Here is a 22,352-nt window from a genome sequence, read left to right as displayed (position 1 = left end):
TACATGTTTCAATGCCATTCTCCCAAATCTCCCCACCCTCTCCCTCTCCCACAGAGTCCATAAGACTGATCTATACATCAGTGTCTCTTTTGCTGTCTCGTACACAGGGTTATTGTTACCATCTTTCTAAATTCCATATATATATGCGTTAGTATACTGTATTGGTGTTTTTCTTTCTGGCTTACTTCACTCTGTATAATAGGCTCCAGTTTCATCCATCTCATTAGAACTGATTCAAATGTATTCTTTTTAATGGCTGAGTAATACTATAATTTTCTAAACTAATTTACAACTTTTAAAACAAGATAGTAGTTCCAAAGAGTAATACTTTGGTATAGTTTCAGTTCAGTTCAGTTGCTCAGTTGTGTCCGACTCTTTGTGACCCCACGAACCACAGCACATCAGGCCTCCCTGTCCATCACCAACTCCCGAAGTTTACCCAAACTCATATCCATTGAGTCAGTGATGCCATCTAACCGTCTCATCCTCTGTCGTTCCCTTCTTCTCCTGCCTTCAATCTTTCCCAACATCAGGGTCTTTTCAAATGAGTCAGCTCTTCACATGAGGTGGCCAAAGTATTGGAATTTCAGCTTCAACATCAGTCCTTCCAATGAACACCCAGGACTGATCTCCTTTAGAATGGACTGGTTGGATCTGCTTGCAGTCCAAGGGACTCTCAAGAGTCTTCTCCAACACCACAGCTCGAAAGTATCAATTCTTCGGTGGTCAGTTTTCTTTATAGTCCAACTCTCACATCTGTACATAACTACTGGAAAAACCATAGCCTTGACTAGACAGACCTTTGTTGACAAAGTAGTGTTTAAATATAGTTAAATAAAAGGCAGTTTAAAATTTTTGAAATTGTGGATGTGTTGTTTTATCAGAATTGTGTTTGGTTTAAACTGACCATTCCTAAGTGAGTATTTAATGTGAGAAAGTTTTATTTTCTTCCTTTAAAATAGGATGCATTTTAACTTCTAGGTCATGCATTCTTATTTAGCATTTTATAGTATTTTCTTTTATCAGTAAATTCTTAACCTAATAGTTTAGTGGGTTTTCTACAGTAAAAACTAGTTCTCATTTTTTTTTTATATCTTTCACAAGAAAAATGTCTTAGAAGCACCTCGTGTGTGTGTGTGTGTGGTAACAGCTTATTAGGATATAATTCAGTTCACCCATTTAAAGTGTACAATTCAGTAGTTTTTAGTATATACATGGAGTTGTGCATCCATCACCACAGTCAGTTTTAGAGCATTTTGTCATTTCCAAAGGAGCCATGTACTGTTTTTCTTTAATATTTTTCTCTTTATTTTTTAAATTATGAAAGTATGATAACACCTTTACAGGAGACTTGGAAAATACAGAACAAAGTTACAGATAGTTCCATTATATAATTATTTTTTTGATAAATTAAAATTTTTAGTTGGAGTTTCAATATCAGACTCTCAAAAATTAATAGAATGAATATGCAGAGAAGTGCAGGGATATAGTAGACCTGAAAATCACCATGAACCAATTCAACATAATTAAATTTATACAATTTCACACAGTAGTAGGATACAAATTATAGTCAAGTTCCCATAGACTATAAACTAGGAGACACTGGAAGATATCCAGCAAGTTAAAGCAAGTTGCAAAAGTTTCAGGAGCCAGGTACTCTTCAGCAGTCCTTATCACTCATTCCTTTCCCCAGCCAACCACTAATCTACTTTCGCCATGGAGGTTTGCCTATTCTGGACATTTCCTGCAAATGGAATCAGACAATATGTGGTCTTTTGTGACTGACTTCTTTAAACTAGCATATTTTCAAAGTTTACACGTTGTGACAGGTATCAGTATTTTCTTTTTGTTGCTAAATCATAGTCTTCTGTATGAATATACCGCATTTTGTTTCTTTTTTTTTTTTCTTTTAAATTTTATTTTATTTTTAAACTTTACATAATTGTATTAGTTTGGCCAAATATCAAAATGAATCCGCCACAGGCATACATGTGTTCCCCATCCTGAACCCTCGCATTTTGTTTCTGCAGTCATCAAATGATGGACATGTGAGCTGTTTCTACCTTTGGGCTCTTGTGAATAATGCTGCGATTATTTGCACACAAGTTTTTGTGTAGATACTTATCATTTTTCTTGGGGATTCCTGGGTTGTATAGCCATTCTGTTTAACTTTTTAAGAAACTATCAAGCTGTTTTCAAGTTAGTTATATCATTTTATATTCCCATCAGCATTGTATAAGGATTCTAGTTTCTGCATACCCTTAGCAGCACATATTATTCTTTATTTCTGATTATAGCCATACTGGTTGGTATGAAGTGGTATCTAATTGTGGTAGGAATCTTTTTGAAATAGTTCTGCTATACCATTACTCACCTTTGGGAAGCTTGCTTGACACAACATCTTTTGACAATTGATTGATTACTATGTGCTAATTTGGGGGTTCCTGAAAATCATCATTAAACATATGTCTTAGTGTTTTGAGAATCTTACTCCCCAGTTTCTGTTACCTTTTAATTGTGATTCTGGGCAAGCTATTTGAATTCTTTACATTTGTTTCTTCATTTTTAAAATGAGGTTAATAGTATCTCTTTTGTAGACATCCTTTGGTAAAGGTTAAGTGAGATAATTAAAAACTCACTGGTTATTATTAGGTTTTTTGTATAATGTTACTTGCTTCTATATGTTAGACATAAAGAACTCAATAGATATTACTTGCTGGTATTATTGCTACAGTAGCTGCTATAGTTATTACTAGATTACATTTCATTCTGTATAAAAAAAAACATAGGTTTTATGTTTAGAAAAACTGATATATTCTACCAAAGGCAGCTTGTTCTTCAATTAGTATCATTTTTTCAGTATCAGATTGGTGCTGCTGCATAGTATTGCCCTTTTCATAGAGGCACTGAAATATTCTGTCCATGTACTGACAAAATTACTCTCCTGGGATTTAGCTGTTATTAAAGTAGTAAGTAATCTATTGTTCTGTGGGAGTTGGATTTCTGGTATGTTGCCGGTCTTTCTGTTCTTCCAGCTGAATTTAAAGTCAGTCAGTGCATAGACCCTGCCTGAGTTGTTTTTCTCCAATGGTGGTTTTGTTTGACGTTTTCATATAATAAGAGTATTATTTACAAGGAATGTTGCACTTTGATAATTTAGAGAATTCAAAGGAAATTTGGTTATACTACACTACAAAAAGCTGGCTTTGTAAATTCAGGATCCTAAACACTTAAGGTCCAAGAAATGCAGCCTTTTCCTCTGCTCCATTTCCATGGGCAGAGAGGAACAGAAAGCTGACAAGTTTGCTGTGCCCAGACAGAAAAGGAAATCTTGTGTGATTGATATTCACATAGATTAGGACCAACAGATTTCGGTCCTTGTTTTGAACAGAATGCCTACTTTTAAAACTCTCCGTTTGCTTTTACTTTATACTTATCAGAGCGATTTTAATGGCAATGTAGTTCTTTTGCAGTTGTTTTTGATTGTCTAAAGAACTACAGGGAAAGAAATGGAGAGCAGGAAATTACAGTAATCGCTAGTGTCTTTGGGAATTTTACTCCTTAATAGACATATTTCTTTTTACCTTTATGATTGTTGTAATCAGCCTAGTTTGTTTTAATTTGAAATAACCTGTCTAAATTTCCCTGTGATTAAAATATAGTGCAATGCTGCAGGGTCTTAAGAGAATCACAGAAATATGTTACTTACTGCTTATGGCATTTTCCCCCTGTGTTAGTATATTTGTTTGGTTAGGTCTTAGAAGTGGTCAAATAGTGAGATTTATCCAGATAATTGCAGTGATTATATGTGTTTGGGAAACAGCAGAGGCATTCATGTTATTGTAATCACAGTTATATCAGCTTTTAAAAAAATATGCAGTTGGTGAATTTGGCTTGAATTATGTTATTGATTAAAATATATACTGAAAATCTGTATATAAAAAACTGTATTAACTAAGTATTATGTGAATACAGAGGACTTTTAGGCATAGACATTACCATTGAGAAATTGATAGTTCTAATTAGGTGGTGGTTTAGTCGCTATGTCGTGTCAGGCTCTTGTGACCCCACGGACTCTAGTCTGCCAGGCTCCTCTCTTCATGGGATTCTTCAGGTGGGAATACTGGAATGGGTTGCCATTTCCTTCTGCAGGGGATCTTCCTGACCCAGGAATCAAACCTTGGTCTCCTGCCTTTCATGCAGATTCTTTACCAACTGAGCTCTGAGGGAAGATGACAGTTCTAGTTAGGGGAGTATGTAAAAGAGTGGTAAACTTGAAGGGCTGGTAGCTTGTACCAGGATATTTGACAAGCACAGCGTGAGTGTTAACATCACACGCCAGCGGAGTTTGAAAGGTAAGTTTTGTGTACTTTGTGGCAGTAGAAGCTTTGTACTTGACATCTGACCTGTGTATGAAGAGGCTAGATCTTGATGTGGATATCCTGGCAAGAGTTTGAGGTATTAGGGGCATGCTTATCTATAGAGCAAAGATCTAGTAACAGAGGAAAATATTAGGTAACATCAGATTGGTTCAGATCATTTCAGTCTATGAGGAACAACCCCTCTGTGATGCAGCTTTTCATGTTTTTATTTTTTGATTAGATTGTGCAGTGTATCTTTCAGTAACAGAAGCTGGGAGGTGTAGACAAGATGATTTAGGAAGATGAACAGTTGGTGCCATTAATGCATGTTCACTGAGTAGTTTTGTGGAAAAAAGAGGTAGATTATCAATATCTGGGTTTGGTGATTTAAAAAAATTTATTGTCATTTATAAAACTTTTCAAAGCTGAATGTTAACTTGTTCTTCTGATCAGTCCTTTGAAAACCCAATGTTTCTCCCCACCCAGAAGTTTGGCACATTTGGAGGTATTTTGAAGTGTTTCTGTCCTTCCACCTTAGAATTTGAATGGAAATAGTCCATTTTGGTTTTCATTTCCAATACAAATTCATTGTACCCTTGAAACGTATAGCAGAACTAAAGTGCCCCTACCTTCCTATCAGATATCAAGCCTGTGATACTGATACAGCAGACATTCAGCAGTATTTTTGAAGTTTCTTTCATGTGTTAGGGCAACATGCTGTGCGTTCAGTTTACACATTATTGTTCAGTTCAACCTGGCATCTTAGGAAAACAACTACTTATGTCTTCTGTCTCCTGTCCTAACTGCTTAGGGAAGTTCCTGAGTGCTTATGACTTTTAAATGACATTTAAAAAAAAAGAAAACTGATTGACTGAATGGTTTTTCAGTTTTTGGTGGGGCACACCATGTGGCATGCAGGATCTTAGTTCCCTTACCAGGGATCGAACCCATACCTCCTGCAGTGGAAGCGCAGAGTCTTAACTACTGGACCACCAGGGAAGTGGGTGGTGGTTGTTCAGTGGCTAAGTCACGTCTGACTCTTAGTGACCTTCACAATTAACATCATGAATGAGAAGCAGGTAGACACCATGTACTGCTAAGATGTGATATTTCAAGAATATATCACTTATGTAATATTCCAACCAGGGAAGATTAATCTGGATCTAACCATGAGGAAATGTCAGACAAATCTAAATGAGGAACATTCTGGGAGAGAGTTGGTCTTCCCTGGTGTCTCAGATGGGAAAGAAATCTGCCTGCAATGCAGAAGAAGCAGGAGACCTGGGTTCCATCCCTGAGTCAGGAAGATCCCCTGGAGAAAGGAGTGGCAACCCATCCAGTATTCATGCCTGGAGAATCCTCATGGACAAAGGAGCCTGGTGGGCTACAGTCCATGGGGTTGCAAAGAATTGGACATGACTGAGCGACTAACACTTTTCACGTTTACATGTCATGAGAGTCTTCATGAGGAAATGAAGACCCAAAGAAACCATTAAACCTGTGTATTTTTACACCAAGTTTGGTGAAGAGTCATGGGAAGATATGTAGGGTAAAGGGTATGAGATAAGTATGTATAATAAACCAGGGGGAAATTTGCAAGTCCTCTTTGTTTGGGTTCTTCTGAGTCCTCTTATCTTTGAAGATAAAGGGTGCTCCCTTCCTCCCAGTATAGGAAGGGCATTTCTCACTGGAGGGTTTAATGACTTGTTTCAGGGGACAAGGGCAAGGAGTACGGGGCTGTGGCTGGAGGTGATAGAGATCAGAAGGAGAACTTTGTGCTTATGCTGTTTGCTCAGTCTCCTTCAGCTTAAAGTAGTCAGTATGCCAGGGTGCCGTATCTTGTGGAAGCATGTCCTAAACCCCATCGTAATTCTTTAAATTACGTGACATAATTGAAAAAAATTCTCTATGTTATTCAAAATATGAAAAAAATGAACTTGAAAAACCTAGCTCTTGTTTCATCTTTACGTCTAATTCATGACATTTCCCTGTCATTTAGCTTTTTGGTTGCTGTTTTCTAATTTCTTTAACTATAAAATAGTAATAGCAATAGAGTCCGCAAGAGATAGTTGTGAGATTTGTAAATCATTTTGATAAAGATTGTCTCTAGAGTGCACTTCTGATTTTTTATTGTAAAAGAAATACTGAGTTATACAAAATATTAATATGGAAATGATTCATATTATTATCTGAAGTAATTGTCTTGCTATGAAAAAGCTGCTTTAGTATCAAAGGGAGTTATAGTATAAAATTATACATATTACTACTGATATTTTAATCACACTGTCAGGGTATTAGTAATATTAATAAGTCAGAATTAGAAAGCCTAAGCAGTCAGATTTTTGGAAAATTAATGACTAAACAGTACATAATATATACGATGTATAGTCAGTGCTTTAAATCCTTACTTTAAAGAATTACATTATACACAGATGTGTTTTATAAATAATTCAGACTAATTTAGATGTATATATAGTGAAAAGTCATTAAAGGGTCTCTTTCATCAAAGATTACCTTTGTCAGTGATTTGGTATACAAATTACCATTTTCCAGCTCAAGGCATATTCCTTAATATATTAAGGTACTTATTGGTGATATTCAGTACTTTTTATGTGCTTTTTTTTTTTTAATCAAGAAAGGAGGGCACAGAGGAGCAGCCTTTATGTTCATCATTCTAAATTACTTGTTTTGCTACCTATTTTTTTTAAGGAATAAAACAAAATTAAAGTCTCTATTGTATACTCAGAATAATAGAAATATAAATATTCTGTGCATTTAAAAAATTCACAGAAGTTACATTACTCTATTTATATCTTATTTCAACTTGTTTTTTCCATTTGATAGCTATTTGTAGTTGATGTATACAGAGTTTGTTCATTCTGAATATTTAAATAATACATATTTTTAAAAATGCTTATTTTAAAGATGAAATATTTAGGTTTGTGCATTGGGAAAACTCAGATTAACTGCCTTCTGAAAAAATAAGTTCCTGAGATTTCCTTTTAGCAAACTTTTGAAACACAGATAACATGACTTCCTGTCTCTCAGTTTCCTGTATCCATGACAACCTGTGTTTTACACACCGAGTGTGGAGGAACTAATGTGAAGAGTGGTGTTTCCTGAGCAAATTGTGACTTTAAAAAAAAAAGGTGGAGGGGTGGAGGTCAACAGTGCCACAAAAGAAATGCAGCCTAGAAATGTCGTTCTTCAGATTTAGAAAGAAAACCGTTGCTTGAATCAGCCGAGTGTTAATAATATGAATTTCCTGTTCTTGGTAAGATTATTTATTTAAATATGAACTTTTAGCTGAAACAAGAAATAATTCGACTTGTAAAAATCCATAGTTTAAAGAGAGTTTAATTGTTCTGTACTGGATTTGTGTTTTCGAAAATTATGTTGTTAAATTGATAGTAGACTTAAAGTTGATGAAGAGCATATTTATATCCAAGATCTTTATCTCCGCATTATCATTTGTCAATTTTGTTATAGTCAGTTGTAATATTTTAGGTTAACTTAGCAAACATTTTATTTTGCAGTTCATTAAATTTGATTATCATTTTGTTAAACAGTGAGTTAATGGCCTAGAGGTACTAATAATTCTAGAACATATTTCAGACTTATTATTTTATGCTATCACTGTAGTATGATTTATGATATTTGGTATTATGGCTAATCCTAATAAAATAGGGTATGGAATTTCTAAAGAACTTTTTGATGATTTAAAGTTTTACCTTTTCTTTTTGTAGCCAATTTTGATATGAACAGAGAAACCAAGAGCAGGGCTATGTGTGGAGTACGTTTTTCTCTGCCTTGCCTACGACTGTTTCTGCTTGTTGCCTGTTGCCTTGTATTGTTTTTCCATAAAGAGATTCTTGGATGTTCGTCTGTTTGCCAGCTCTGCACTGGGAGACAAATTACCTGCCGTAACTTAGGCCTTTCAAGTATTCCTAAGAATTTCCCCGAAAGTACAGTTTTTCTGTATCTGACTGGAAATAATATATCTCGTATAAATGAAAGTGAATTCACTGGACTTCATTCTCTTGTAGCATTGCATTTAGATAATTCCAGCATTGTGTATATATATCCAAAAGCTTTTGTTCATTTGAGGCATCTGTATTTTCTGTATCTTAATAATAATTTTATAAAACGCTTGGATCCTGGAATATTTGAGGGACTTTCCAATCTTCGTAATTTATATTTACAGTCTAATCAACTATCTTTTGTTCCAAGAGGAGTGTTTCATGATCTAGTTTCAGTTCAGTACTTAAATCTGCAAAGAAATCGCCTCACTGTCCTCGGGAGTGGTACCTTTGTTGGTATGATTGCTCTTCGGATACTTGATTTGTCAAACAATAAAATTTTGAGAATATCAGACTCAGGCTTTCAGCACCTTGGAAACCTGGATTGTTTGTATCTAGAAGGTAATAATTTAACAAAAGTACCATCAAATACTTTTGAAGTACTTAAGAGTCTTAAAAGACTTTCTTTGTCTCATAACCATATTGAAACAATACAGCCCTTTGCATTTAAAGGGCTTATCAATTTGGAGTATCTCCTCCTGAAAAATTCAAGAATTAAAAATGTTACTAGGGATGGATTTAGTGGAATTAGTAACCTTAAACATTTGATCTTAAGTCATAATGATTTAGAAAATTTAAATTCTGACACATTTAGCTTGTTAAAGAATTTAATTTACCTTAGGTTAGATAGAAACAGAATAATCAGCATTGATAATAATACATTTGAAAACATGGGAGCGTCTTTGAAGATTCTTAACCTGTCATTTAATAATCTTACAGACTTACATCCAAGGGTCCTTAAGCCATTGTCTTCACTGATTCATCTTCAGGCAGATTCTAATCCTTGGGACTGTAGCTGCAGACTATTGGGTCTTCGTGACTGGTTAGCATCTTCAGCCATTACTCTAAACATCTTTTGTCAGAATCCCCCATCCATGCGTGGCAGAGCGTTGCATTACGTTAAATGGACTGACTTTACAAATTGTGTTACATCTTCTGCAAATGTATCCAGAACTTGGGCTATAACATCTCTTCATATTTACCACAAGACCACTACGTTAATGATGGCCTGGCATAAAATAACCACAAATGGGAAACATTTGGAAAACACTGAGAGCGTTACTTTCGGGGAACGAATTCGTACTTCACCTGCCGGTAGATTGTTTCAAGAGAATACCTTTGGTAATCCATTACAGACTACTGCGATGTTACCTGTGCAAATACAGCGTTCTTCTCCTGTTAACTTGAACTTGGAAAAAAACAGTGCTCTACCGATTGATGCTGCTTCAGTATCAGGGAAAACATCTCCGATCTGTACACAAGAAGTTGAAAAGCTGAATGAGGCTTTTGACATTTTGCTAGCCTTTTTTATTTTAGCCTGTGTTTTAATTGTTTTTTTGATCTACAAAGTTGTTCAATTTAAACAAAAACTAAAGGCATCAGAAAACTCAGGGGAAAATAGACTTGAATACTACAGCTTTTATCAGTCAGCAAGGTATAATGTAACAGCTTCAATTTGTAACACTTCCCCAAATTCTGTAGAAAGCCCTGGTTTGGAGCAGATTCAACTTCATAAACAAATTGTTCCTGAAAGTGAGGCACAGGTCATTCTCTTTGAACATTCTGCCTTATAATTCAATTAAATAATGGGCTGTAAGAAAACCTCAGTGTCATGGACATGAATAAAACTGAAACATCCTTATAGAATTATAGACTTTATTTGGGTACATAATGGTTTCTATGAGCTTAGTATTAATAAATACAGGTTTTTAATAATTTGTGAATACTGTATTCATTGCGTAAATACTATCTTTGATAGGCACTATATCAAGTAATAATAATAGCTGACATTTCTGTGTACCAAGCAGTATGTTAAATATTTTACATATAACACTGAATCCTTAAAAAACCTACAGGGTAATAATATCTTCGTTTTACAGATAGGAAAACCTAGGCAGAGTGAGTTAAGAAACTGTCCCAGATTCCAGAGTACAAGCTTTTAGTTTTCTGCTGTCCTGCTGCCTGGGTGCTAGGGTTATAATTGTGAACAGTATGGACATGGCTTCCTATTTTTGGTAGAGCTTGAAATGTTGGGAAGGGTCCATAGGGTTACTGTATGGTATGGTAAGTACTGCACTTGGAGGTACTGTTCTGTATAACGTATATGGAGATGAGAGAAGGCTTTATACGAAGAGGGACATTGAAACTGGCTTGCAAAGAATAAGTAGACATTAGCCTAGTGAAGAGAGCTGAGTAGTAGGTAGAGATAACATTGTATCAGAAGGGTTGAAGAAATAGAATACTGCTTTCAGGAACTAAAATTCACTCCATCTGGAGTTGTAAATGGTATTGAGATCTGCAGCTAGAGAGAAAAATCAGATGATGAAGGATGTTGTAATTTCATGTTTTTCCCTGGGGCAGCAGGGGGCCATGGAAGGATCTTAAGCAATGGTAAAAGTAGCAAATGCTATTGTTTGATGACACACTCAGTGCTTCTTTTAAGCATTTAGCATTTGGCAAATATAAACTGAAAGTGCACTGTTTCTGGAAGTAACAAGACTAGAACCAGGATTGATCTGAATCATTAATCCGGGGGAGAGATGCTGGAGGCCTGGACCAGGGTATTGGCAGAGAGGATGGATGGATTCTAGAGCTAGGTGCCTTGATGATTGGCTGAGGAGTGGCAGATGAGGGAAAAATCATATGTTAGGTTTTGGGGAAATATTTGCCTTAAGATCACAGGCAACATTTTAGAAAACTTCTGTTCATTTATAAACCACATACAGAACGAAATAGACCTGTTTGAGTCACCACTTAGGTCAAGAAATAGAACATTCAAACAGAACATATACGTGGACTATTCTTAAACTTGAGGATTATAGAGATAGACAAGTGTTCAAGCTTTAAGGTGGAGGGGGACCAATATGTAATTAGGACATTTTTACTCCATTATCTTACCCACACCACAACAAAAACAGCAAAATTTGTCATGTTTGTTCTTAAGGGTTGTGAAAATGGCAGGGAGGGGGCGGAAGAGGGGGAAGCCTGAAAACCTTTTCCAAGGCTCTGACAATCAGCTTCAATGTTAGGTCTTCCTACACACCCAGTTGACTGCACATGTACTTCCCCCGCCCCGTCCTGTTGCACTTCTTGTTCTTCCCACGTCTCTGCTTGTCTTCTGTTACTAGGCCAGACTAAAAGACATATGCATGGACTTGTAATGTGTTGTGCTGCTCTGGACTAAGAGTAAAGAGATGGGGTAGGTGAAACCAAAGAGAAGGTTGTTCTCTTTACCAGTTAGACTTCGTTTATATGCATCACCCACTGAATAATAATAATAATTTTTTTTTTTTCTCCTTAGAAGGCCTGTTTCATTTCTCATTAAAACTTGTACTTTTCTTTTCTGTTATTGGACTTAATGATGAGGCCTTAGGTGGGTGAGGAGGGATATGAATCAGTAGTATCATTATTATCTAGATTGTTAATGATTTCATAGTTAGGGAGCACTATTAACGAGATAATGGGTCCACTTTTTTCAGTGTTACACCATCTCAAGTATAGTTTTTAAAAACATTTATAATGGTGAGGTCATGCATTCAACCCCATAATTATCAAATCTATTCCATTCTTTTATATTAAAAAAAAAAAAAACAAGAAAAACATGAGAACCAGTTTGTCAAGTGATTCCTATAAGCACTGAAAACTAGTATTGGTTAGGTTTTTTTCACCCTAATGTCTTTTCCAAACGGTTCTACACCAGTCATTGATCATCTCCTTTTTATGGAACTTTAGTATATCTTCATTGAACAGTATTTCTTAAAGCATGGTCTTCCTGTTGAAAATCATGTAAAATGGCAGTTTCTTCCCATCCCACTACACACAGATCATCGTAGTTATTTCTTATTGTCTTAAAAAGAATGGCTTGCTTTTTCCCCCCACCTCTCTGCACTCATTAAAAAAAAGTTAATTGGAAGAATGGTTTATAATATGAGCTTCCCAGGTGGCACTAGTGGTAAAAAAAAAAAAAAAAAAATCTGCCTACCAATGCAGGAGATGCAAGAGACGTGGGTTTTTTCACTGGGTTGGGAAGATCCCCTGGAGTAGGAAATATTCTTGCCTGGAAAATTCCATGGACAGAGGAGCCTGGAGGGCTACAGTCCACGGGGTCACATAGAGTCAGACACGACTGAGCATACACACATACAACGGGAGAATGGTTTATAATATGAAAGACTTAGTAAGGATAATTGTTGGTTATAAATTTTTATTTTTAAATAACTTAGTGAATATCCACATGAATTTTTTTTATCCTGTTTACTTGCTAACATTTGTATGGTCACTTTTCATGTGACCATGAAGAGAATTAACTGTGTAGAAAGATGTATGTTTCCATTTAAGTGACAGAAATATTTTCAGCCTAGGTCCTGGAATATAGAGGAGAGGGGACCTGATTTTAGTGTAAATGGTGTGATAGGAATTCTGGAATAAGACCGACATATCAGGGCTTTTTCCTTTTTTTTTTTTCCCCCCAGTATACTGTTCTTTACTTAGACTTGTTAATATAAGCAGAAAAGTATACTTTAGAGAATATTTTATTTGGTTGTGGCTTTTAGTGCTTAAAAATGTATTTATTTTCTTAAATTACCCTAAGTTCATCCACCCTCTAACTTAGGATTTGATGTGAATTCAAATATTATTAGGTACAGTATACAAGTTGTGATCTAGTTAGAGCAGAGAAAATTTTAAAGTGACTAAAGTTCTGGTTTCTTTTTGGGGCTTGCTACTATGAAAAACTTAAATCATCAACTTTAGGTTATAAAACTGTTCAGAACAGGTAATTTAAAATTTTGTGTTCTTGTAAATGTTGTGTTCCTGAATACCTGTTTTTCTCCAGGGCCCAAGGGGATGAAGATGTGATGTTAAGTATGTAAATTCATCACATCGAGAAGTTATTTAAGACACATGGTCTAGGATGATGAATCAGTGCTCACTAGAAAATTACCAATAAAAGTTGGACAAGTGAAAAGAAACTAGAGTCCTGTTCACATTTAATCTATTACTTATTGTTTGGGTAACCAGATGAATATTAGAATTTTTTTTGATTTGTGCCTTTGGGATTAAGAATTTTGCATTATCTTTCTAGGGGCATTTTGTTTTCTGAACACCTGTTGTTGAGTGTGTAATGATACAAAAGGACAGAAATAGTTTTAAGCCACCATGATTTTTTAAAGTTGGGTGAAAAACACAAGAAAGAAGGATTTTTTTTTCTTTAGTATTGTGCATAGTTTTCAAAAGTAAGGAAAAAAATCACTTTCCATGAAGTTTCTGCAATTCACATATTCTGCAGGTACTTTTATATGCCCGGAAAGTAACCTCAAAATGTCATACCTCTAGGAAATACTAAGATTAAGAGCTGTAGTTTCGCTCCTGTGCATTTGACTAAAAAAGAAAGTTTACTAAAAGTGGAATTGTTTTCAATGATCAGGTGATCTTTACCTACTGAGTAAAATTTTTCATGCTCTCACCTATTGTTTGTGTATATATACATATATATATATATTATGTATATACACACATATACACAAAACAAGCAGATGTTTAAAAAGGCCTGCTTTCCTTCTGTAGTGAAGGTTAACTCTGGTCTGTGCAAATAATGTGTCAACCAAATATATACAATAAGAAAAAAGTGATAAGTAAAAAGGAAGATTATTAATACTTCTTGCCCTTCAGTTTTAATTTTATTGTCTTTTTTCATCCTTGAGGTTAAACATTCCTTGCATTATCTAAGATGAATGTTTCAGACATAGGTTTCAATACAACAACTTTCTGTTCTGTTTTCTGCCTCATATCTGGAGTAGAAGAATCAGTTGTAATATGTTACCTACAGTTTAGTTACCCATACTTGTAATTTAAAAAAGAAATAAGTAAAAATAATATTGTTTATAAAACAAGGGAGGGCAGTTTTTGAGCTTTGGGGATCATAAATTCCCATGATTATTTATTCTCTATTCCCATGATGCATAATGTTACCCTAAGGGACTCCAGGAGGTCTTCCTGGCCCAGGGATCAGACTCACAGACAGGCCTGGGTTCAATCCCTGGGTTGAATAGATCCCCTGGAGAAGGGAGTGGCTACTGATTACAGTATTCTTGCCTGGAGAATTCCATGGACAGTGAAGCCTGGTGGGCTACAGTCCGTGCAGTCGCAGAGTTGGATATGACTGAGTGACTAACATTTTCACTTTTCACTTTCCACTTGGGAAGCCCAAGTTAATTGATCAGTTCAGTTCAGTTCAGTCGCTCAGTCATGTCCAACTCTTTGCGACCCCATGAATCACAGCACGCCAGGCCTCCCTGTCCATCACCAACTCCCGGAGTTCACCCAGACTCACGTTCATCGAGTCAGTGATGCCATCCAGCCATCTCATCCTCTGTCGTCCCATTCTCCTCCTGCCCCCAATCCCTCCAAGCATCAGAGTCTTTTCCAATGAGTCAACTCTTGGCATGAGGTGGCCAAAGTACTGGAGTTTCAGCTTTAGCATCATTCCTTGCAAAGAAATCCCAGGGCTCATCTCCTTCAGAATGGACTAGTTGGATCTCCTTGAAGTCTAAGGGACTCTCAAGAGTCTTCTCCAACACCACAGTTCAAAAGCATCAATTCTTCGGTGCTCAGCCTTCTTCACAGTCCAACTCTCACATCCATACATGACCACAGGAAAAACCATAGCCTGGACTAGACAGACCTTTGTTGGCAAAGTAATGTCTCTGCTTTTGAATATGCTATCTAGGTTGGTCATAACTTTCCTTCCAAGGAGTAAGCGTCTTTTAATTTCATGGCTGCAATCACCATCTGCAGTGATTTTGGAGCCCCCCAAAATAAAATCTGACACTGTTTCCACTGTTTCCCCATCTATTTCCCATGAAGTGATGGGACCGGATGCCATGATCTTCGTTTTCTGAATGTTGAGCTTTAACCAACTTTTTCACTCTTGACTTTCACTTTCATCAAGAGGCTTTTTAGTTCCTCTTCACTTTCTGCCATAAGGGTGGTGTCATCTGCATATCTGAGGTTATTGATATTTCTCCGTGCAATCTTGATTCCAGCTTGTGTTTCCTCCAGTCCAGCGTTCCTCATGATGTACTCTGTGTATAAGTTGAGTAAACAGGGTGACAATATACAGCCTTGACGTACTCCTTTCCCTATTTGGAACCAGTCTGTTTTTCCATGTCCAGTTCTAACTGTTGCTTCCTGACCTGCATACAAATTTCTCAAGAGGCAGATCAGGTGGTCTGGCATTCCCATCTCTTGAAGAATTTTCCACAGTTGATTGTGATCCACACAGTCAAAGGCTTTGGCATAGTCAATAAAGCAGAAATAGATGTTTTTCTGGAACTCTCTTGCTTTATCCATGATCCAGCAGATGTTGCCAATTTGATCTCTGGTTCCTCTGCCTTTTCTAAGACCAGCTTGAACATCTGGAAGTTCATGGTTCACATATTGCTGAAGCCTGGCTTGGAGAATTTTGAGCATTACTTTACTAGCGTGTGAGATGAATGCAGTTGTGTGATAGTTTGAGCTTTCTTTGGGATTAGAATGAAAACGGACCTTTTCCAGTCCTATGGCCACTGCTGAGTTTTCCAAATTTGCTGGCATATTGAGTGCAACACTTTCACAGCATCATCTTTCAGGATTTGAAATAGCTCAACTGGAATTCCATTACCTCCAGTAGCTTTGTTCATAGTGATGCTTTCTAAGGCCCACTTGACTTCACATTCCAGGATGTCTGGCTCTAGGTCAGTGATCACACCATCATGATTATCTGGGTCGTGAAGATCTTTTTTGTATAGTTCTTCTGTGTATTCTTGCCACCTCTTCTTAATATCTTCTGCTTCTGTTAGGTCCATACCATTTCTGTCCTTTATTGAGCCCATTTTTGCATGAATTGTTCCCTTGGAATCTCTGATTTTCTTGAAGAGATCTCTAGTCTTTCCCATTCTGTTGTTTTCCTCTGTTTCTTTGCATTGATTGCTGAAGAAGGCTTTCTTATCTCTTCTTGCTATTCTTTGGAACTCTGCATTCAGATGCTTATATCTTTCCTTTTCTCCTTTGCTTTTCGCTTCTCTTCTTTTCACAGCTATTTTTAAGGCCTCCCTAGACAGCCATTTTCCTTTTTTGCATTTCTTTTCCATGGGGATGGTCTTAATCCCTGTCTCCTGTACAATGTCATGAACCTCATTCCATAGTTCATCAGGCACTCTATCTATCAGATCTAGGCCCTTAAATCTATTTCTCACTTCCACTTTATAATCATAAGGGATTTGATTTAGGTCATACCTGAATGGTCTAGTGGTTTTCCCTACTTTCTTCAATTTAAGTCTGATTTTGGCAATAAGGAGTTCATGATCTGAGCCACAGTCAGCTCCCGGTCTTGTTTTTGCTGACTGTATAGAGCTTCTCCATCTTTGGCTGCAAAGAATATAATCAGTCTGATTTCAGTGTTGACCATCTGGTGATGTCCATGTATAGAGTCTTCTCTTGTGTTGTTGCAAGAGGGTGTTTGTTATGACCAGGGCATTTTCTTGGCAAAACTCTTATTAGTCTTTGCCCTGCTTCATTCCGTATTCCAAGGCCAAATTTGCCTGTTACTCCAAGTGTTTCTTGACTTCCTACTTTTGCATTCCAGTCCCCTATAATGAAAAGGACATCTTTTTTGGGTGTTAGTTCTAAAAGGTCTTATAGGTCTTCATAGAACCGTTCAACTTCAGCTTCTTCAGCGTTACTGGTTGGGGCATAGACTTGGATTACTGTGATATTGAATGGTTTGCCTTGGAAACAAACAGAGATCATTCTGTCGTTTTTGAGATTGCATCCAGGTACTGCATTTCAGACTCTTTTGTTGACCGTGATGGCTACTCCATTTCTCTGAGGGATTCCTGCCCAATGGTCATCTCAGTTAAATTCACCCATTCCAGTCCATTTGAGTTCGCTGATTCCTAGAATGTCAACATTCACTCTTGCCATCTCTAGTTTGACCACTTCCAATTTGCCTTGATTCATGGAGCTGACATTCCAGGTTCCTATGCAATATTGCTCTTCCCAGCGTTGGACCTTGCTTCTATCACCAGTCACATCCACAGCTGGGTATTGTTTTTGCTTTGGCTCCATCCCTTCATTCTTTCTGGAGTTATTTCTCCACTGATCTCCAGTAGCATATTGGGGACCTACTGACCTGGCGAGTTCCTCTTTCAGTATCCTATCATTTTGCCTTTTCATACTGTTCATGGGTATCCTGGTATAAATCCACCTGCTTTTAATACTCAGTAAGCCAGTCTACTGAAGTCTGCTCAGGGGACTACACTAAGATAAAGCTTTGGCTTTAATAATCAGCTCTCAGGGGGTTTTTTTGTTTGTAAACTCCTGAATGTTGTTTTTCTCCTGTGCTGTAGAAAACCTCAGGTTCCATGGATACAGAAGACCTCTTGTACTATATCATTTTAAAGTATAAGGGACTTGAGCACCCATGGATATCCAAGCACAGCTTATAGACTAGCATGGAGTTTGGCTAAGTCTTTCAGGGGCACTAGATGGCTGTGTCCTAGCTAATGTGAGCTGCCACTCATGGGACACAGTAGTTTCAGAAAATTAAAATTTCTAAAAGTACATGGTCTCCTCTGGCTACTTTTTACTTCTGCACATTATACCTGACAGTAGATTCGAATGGATTTACACCAGAAGACTACTGTTAGGAGATGATACACTGAGAATTCCAATAGTGTGTTACTCATAAGTACAGTATGTAGCACACATAAAAGGAAAAATTGAGCTTTTTTCATAAACAAAAATAGTATAATACCTAATTCTTGGCTTGTTGTGTTTAAAGAAATAATGTATATAAGGATATAATGGATATCCAAAGGATATCCATTATCCTAAGGATAATGACTTTTCTCCTTCTCTCTCTTGCGCCAGACCCATTGCTGTTTGATTCCTGGTTTACAGCTCTCATTTGATTGTTTCCATTTTAGATGTCCAATTACATTTTAAAGCATGTAATTCAGAAGGCATGTATATTACAGAAAACAAGATTCTTAATTTCTAAAATACAGCATTGAGAGAGAATTGTGTGAATAAAAAGGAAAGCAAATGCCTAATATTCAAAACTTCATATAGAATACTGTATAAAATTTTTACCCTAAATGCTTCGTTTTAAAGTGTTACATTTTACATATTTGGAGGGAACATTTCTGTAATACTTCCAAAAGGAGAAAAAGAAATTATAACTTCATAGTGCTTCTTTTCTTTAAATATCTGTTCTGTATGCCAGGAAAGTACAGGCCTCTTCTAGCTTTTTTGTTACCCCATTATTCTGGGGTTCTTTTCCCAAACTGCTTAATGAATGTTGCATCCTTCTGAGTGATTTTTTGAATTTGAATGCTCTGAAGATGCATAACTTCTCCTTTTACTGATCCCCAAATATGGGCTTCCCAGTTGGCGCTGCTGCTGCTGCTGCTAAGTCGCTTCAGTCGTGTCCGACTCTGTGCGACCCCGTAGACGGCAGCCCACCAGGCTCCCCCGTCCCTGGGATTCTCCAGGCAAGAACACTGGAGTGGGTTGCCATTTCCTTCTCCAGTGCACCAAAGTGAAAAGTGAAAGTGAAGTCGCTCAGTCATGTCCGACTCTAAAGAATCTGCCTGACAATGCAAAAGACGAGGATTTGATCCCTGGGTTGGGAAGATCCCCTGGAGGAGGGCATGACAAGCCACTTGAATATTCTTACCTGGAAGTCCCATGGACAGAGGAGCCTGGCAGGCTGCAGTCCATGGGGTCGCAAAGAATCGAACATGACTGAGCACACTCTCACAAATATTGCATAGAATCTTTTTCTTCAGTACTTCTCTTCTAGAATCGACCCTTTTCATTCAGAGTCAAATTACATACCTTTCTACTCTGGGCCATAGTCATTTACCCTCGTGAAATCCAAGCCTCTGTCCCTCTGGTACCTAATAGATACTCCAGAGTGAGCATAGTGTCCCTTTGTCTACTGGAATTAACCCTCCCCTCCCCTGGTGGCTCAGAGGGTAAAGCGTCTGCCTGCAATGCGGGAGACCTGCGTTCGATCCCTAGGTACGGAAGATTCCCTGGAGAAGGAAATAGCAACCCACTCTGGTACTGTTGCCTGGAAAATCCCATGGATGGAGAAACCTGGTAGGCTATGGTACATGGGGTCGCAAAGAGTCAGACACGACTGAGCGACTTCACTTTCACTTTTCACTTTCTCCCAGTTAGATCTCTGCCTCTTGTGTCCTTTTGTGTGCAGCATGGGTCACATTTTAGTGAAAAAAAAAAAAAAAAGACAGACTGACTGAGGTTGCCTCACCTCACTTCTTCACCCCTACAAGACAGGAGTCTGTCCAGACTCCTCTTGGCAGAGCTAGAAATTCATGTGCAGGCAGAGGAGGGAAGAAAGGGGTTGAATCCGATGGTCACTTGACTGACTTCTCTAAGCCTGAGTAAGCCACGGGCCAGGACAAGTCTTTCTTCTGACTGGTGTGTGCAGGCAGGGTAGAGGGTGGACCTGTGTCCTCTGGCCAGTGTCCAGTCTGCTTCTGGGAATATCCTTATCCCATCTTCTGTCAGATTTTGACACTTCTTTTTGTCAGTCATTCACTAATTGTATTTTTTGGCTTTCTGTAAACCTCAGGTTCCTAAACCTGTTAGATTTCTGTCAGAACTGTTTAAGCTTTATTCTGGTTCCAGCAGTGTCAGCTAAACAGTCTCTTCATTTATGAGAAAGGGGTGAAGTTACTGCTTTGGCAGTAACCGTACAGTCAAAAGTTTATCTTGTCCATGTTGCAGTTTGATTATCGTAATCTGTTCTCAGCTCATTCCATAAATGTGCATATCTGAATTGAGGCCTGATTACGTAGAACTGTTATTTTCTAATTATGGCAAAGATACGTCCTCTTACCCTCTCCTCAGAAGTGTGTGCCCATGCCGGTAGCTCCAGCAGTGATCAGTATGATTTATTGTTGTTTGAGTGGCCAAGTCATGTCCGATGCTTTTTGGGACCCCCATGGACTGCAGCCCCCTAGGCTCCTCTGTCCATGTGATTTTCCAGGCAGTAATACTGGAGTGTGTTGTCGTTTCCTCTCCAAGGGATCTTCCTGACCCAGAAATAGAACCCCAGTCTCCTGCATTGACAGGCAGATTCTTTACCACTGAGCCACCTGGGAAACCCATATGTGTGTGTGTGTGTGTGTGTGTATTCTTTTTCAGATTCTTCTCCATTGTAGATTTTGATAACATACTGAATATTGTTTCCTATGCTATACAGTAGGTCCTTCTTGATAACCTACTTCATATATACTAATATATATCTCTTAATCCCAAATTCCTAATTTATCCTCCCCCACTTTCCCTCTTTGGTATCCATAAGTTTGTTTTCTATGTCTTTGAGTCTATTTGTTTCATAAATAAGTTACTTTGTATCATTTTTTAGATTTCACCTATTAAGTGATATCATACAATATTTGTCTGTCTGTTTAGCTTTCTTCACTTAATACGATAATCGCTCAGTCCGTTCGTGTTGCTGCAAATGGTATTATTTCGTTCTTTTTTATGCCTGAGTAGTATCCCAGTGTGTGTATATGTGTATGCGTGTATATAAACCTCCTCTTCTTTATCCATTCGTCTGCACGTGGATATTTAGTTGTTTCCTTGTTTTGGCTATTATAAATTATGTTGCTTTGAACTTTGTGGAGCTTGTATTTTTTTGAATTAGAGTTTTCATCTTTTCTGGATTTATGCCCAGAGTGAGATTGCTGGATCATAGTGGTAACTCCATTTTCCGTTTTTTAAGGAACATTTGTTCTGGTCTCTATAGTGGATGCACCAAGTACAGTCCCACCAACAGTGTAGGAGGGCTCCTTTTCCTCTACGTCCTCTCCAGCATTTCTTATTTGTACACTTTTTGATGATGGCCATTCTGACTGGTATGAGGGGATACTTCATTGTAGTTTTGATTTGCATTTCTCTAATAATTAGCAGTGTTGAGCATCTTTTCATGTGCCTGCTGGCTCCAGTACCTTTTTCTAAGATGTTTCTCACTGAACCACATAAGGCAAACTCTGTTTCTTCAGAGATTTTTTTTTAGTTCTTTTTTTTTCCCCACTTTATTATTTTTTTAAATTTGAGTGTAACTACTTTGTGCTGTATGCTAAATCGCTTTAGTTGTGTCCAATTCTTTGTGACCCCGTGGGCTGTAGCCGGCTAGGCTCCTCTTCCATGGAATTCTCCAGGCAAGAATACTGCAGTGGGTTACCATTTCCTTCTCCAAGGGATCTTCCCAGCCCAGGGATCGAACCCACGTTTCTCGCGTCTCCTGCACTAGCAGGCAGGTTCTTTACCACCGGCACCGCCTGGGAAGCCCCTCACCGCTTTACAGCCTTGTGTACACAGTGTGAATCAGCTGTAGGACCTAGAGGGGTGGCATGGGGGAGTGGGAGAAGGTGTTTAGTTCTTACGTGAAGGATATATAGTGATATCAAAAATGTATACTATTTCAGTAGGCTGTTATATACACATTAAAATGTAACAGTGGTATCAACTTTTTATTGTTTTGCCGACCTGTTGATTTAGTTCTCTAAAATCTGATCACACTTGAGAGTACAGACATATGATTTTATACTGTGTTGGCTTTGGAAACTACTTTACTGAATATTTTAAAACTTAATTATGCTTATTAATGCAGTATGCGAAACATGATATGTCTCGTAGGAATGATACTGTGAATTCTCTGGAGAAAAGAGTTAAGTAATTAAAATTTTTAGATTATTTTAAAATTCAAATAGCATAATTTTGTGTACCAGTGGATGGTTATATACTTCTCCTTTTTTAAAGTCAGGCCTATTAAGGTATAGTTCACATAGAGTAAAACCTCTTATAAGCATACAGTTTTGACAGATATACACAG

At 37.5% G+C, this 22,352-nt stretch overlaps 2 protein-coding genes across 3 annotated transcripts in view; both read left to right on the top strand.

Moving 5' to 3' along the window:
* IPO11 (importin 11) overlaps window positions 1-22,352 on the top strand; it is a 203,414-nt gene that overhangs the window by 144,937 nt on the left and 36,125 nt on the right. The gene's annotated exons all lie outside the window — the stretch shown is intronic.
* LRRC70 (leucine rich repeat containing 70) lies at window positions 18-12,042 on the top strand. Of its 2 annotated transcripts, XM_019982952.2 has the most exons (3): window positions 20-7,635; window positions 8,108-8,782; window positions 9,161-12,042. In XM_019982952.2, exons 2-3 carry the CDS (start codon window positions 8,119-8,121, stop codon window positions 10,012-10,014), a joined length of 1,518 nt encoding a protein of 505 aa, XP_019838511.1. In that variant the 5' UTR covers window positions 20-7,635; window positions 8,108-8,118; the 3' UTR covers window positions 10,015-12,042. The 2 variants fall into 2 exon arrangements, with proteins under 2 accessions (XP_019838510.1, XP_019838511.1); XM_019982951.2 differs by having other exon boundaries at window positions 18-7,635; window positions 8,108-12,042.

This window comes from Bos indicus, chromosome 20 (genome assembly GCF_029378745.1).
Source record: "Bos indicus isolate NIAB-ARS_2022 breed Sahiwal x Tharparkar chromosome 20, NIAB-ARS_B.indTharparkar_mat_pri_1.0, whole genome shotgun sequence".
Classification (NCBI taxonomy): Eukaryota; Metazoa; Chordata; class Mammalia; order Artiodactyla; family Bovidae; genus Bos; species Bos indicus.
Note: the sequence above shows the minus strand (reverse complement) of the source record. Positions and strands in the feature narration are given on the sequence as shown.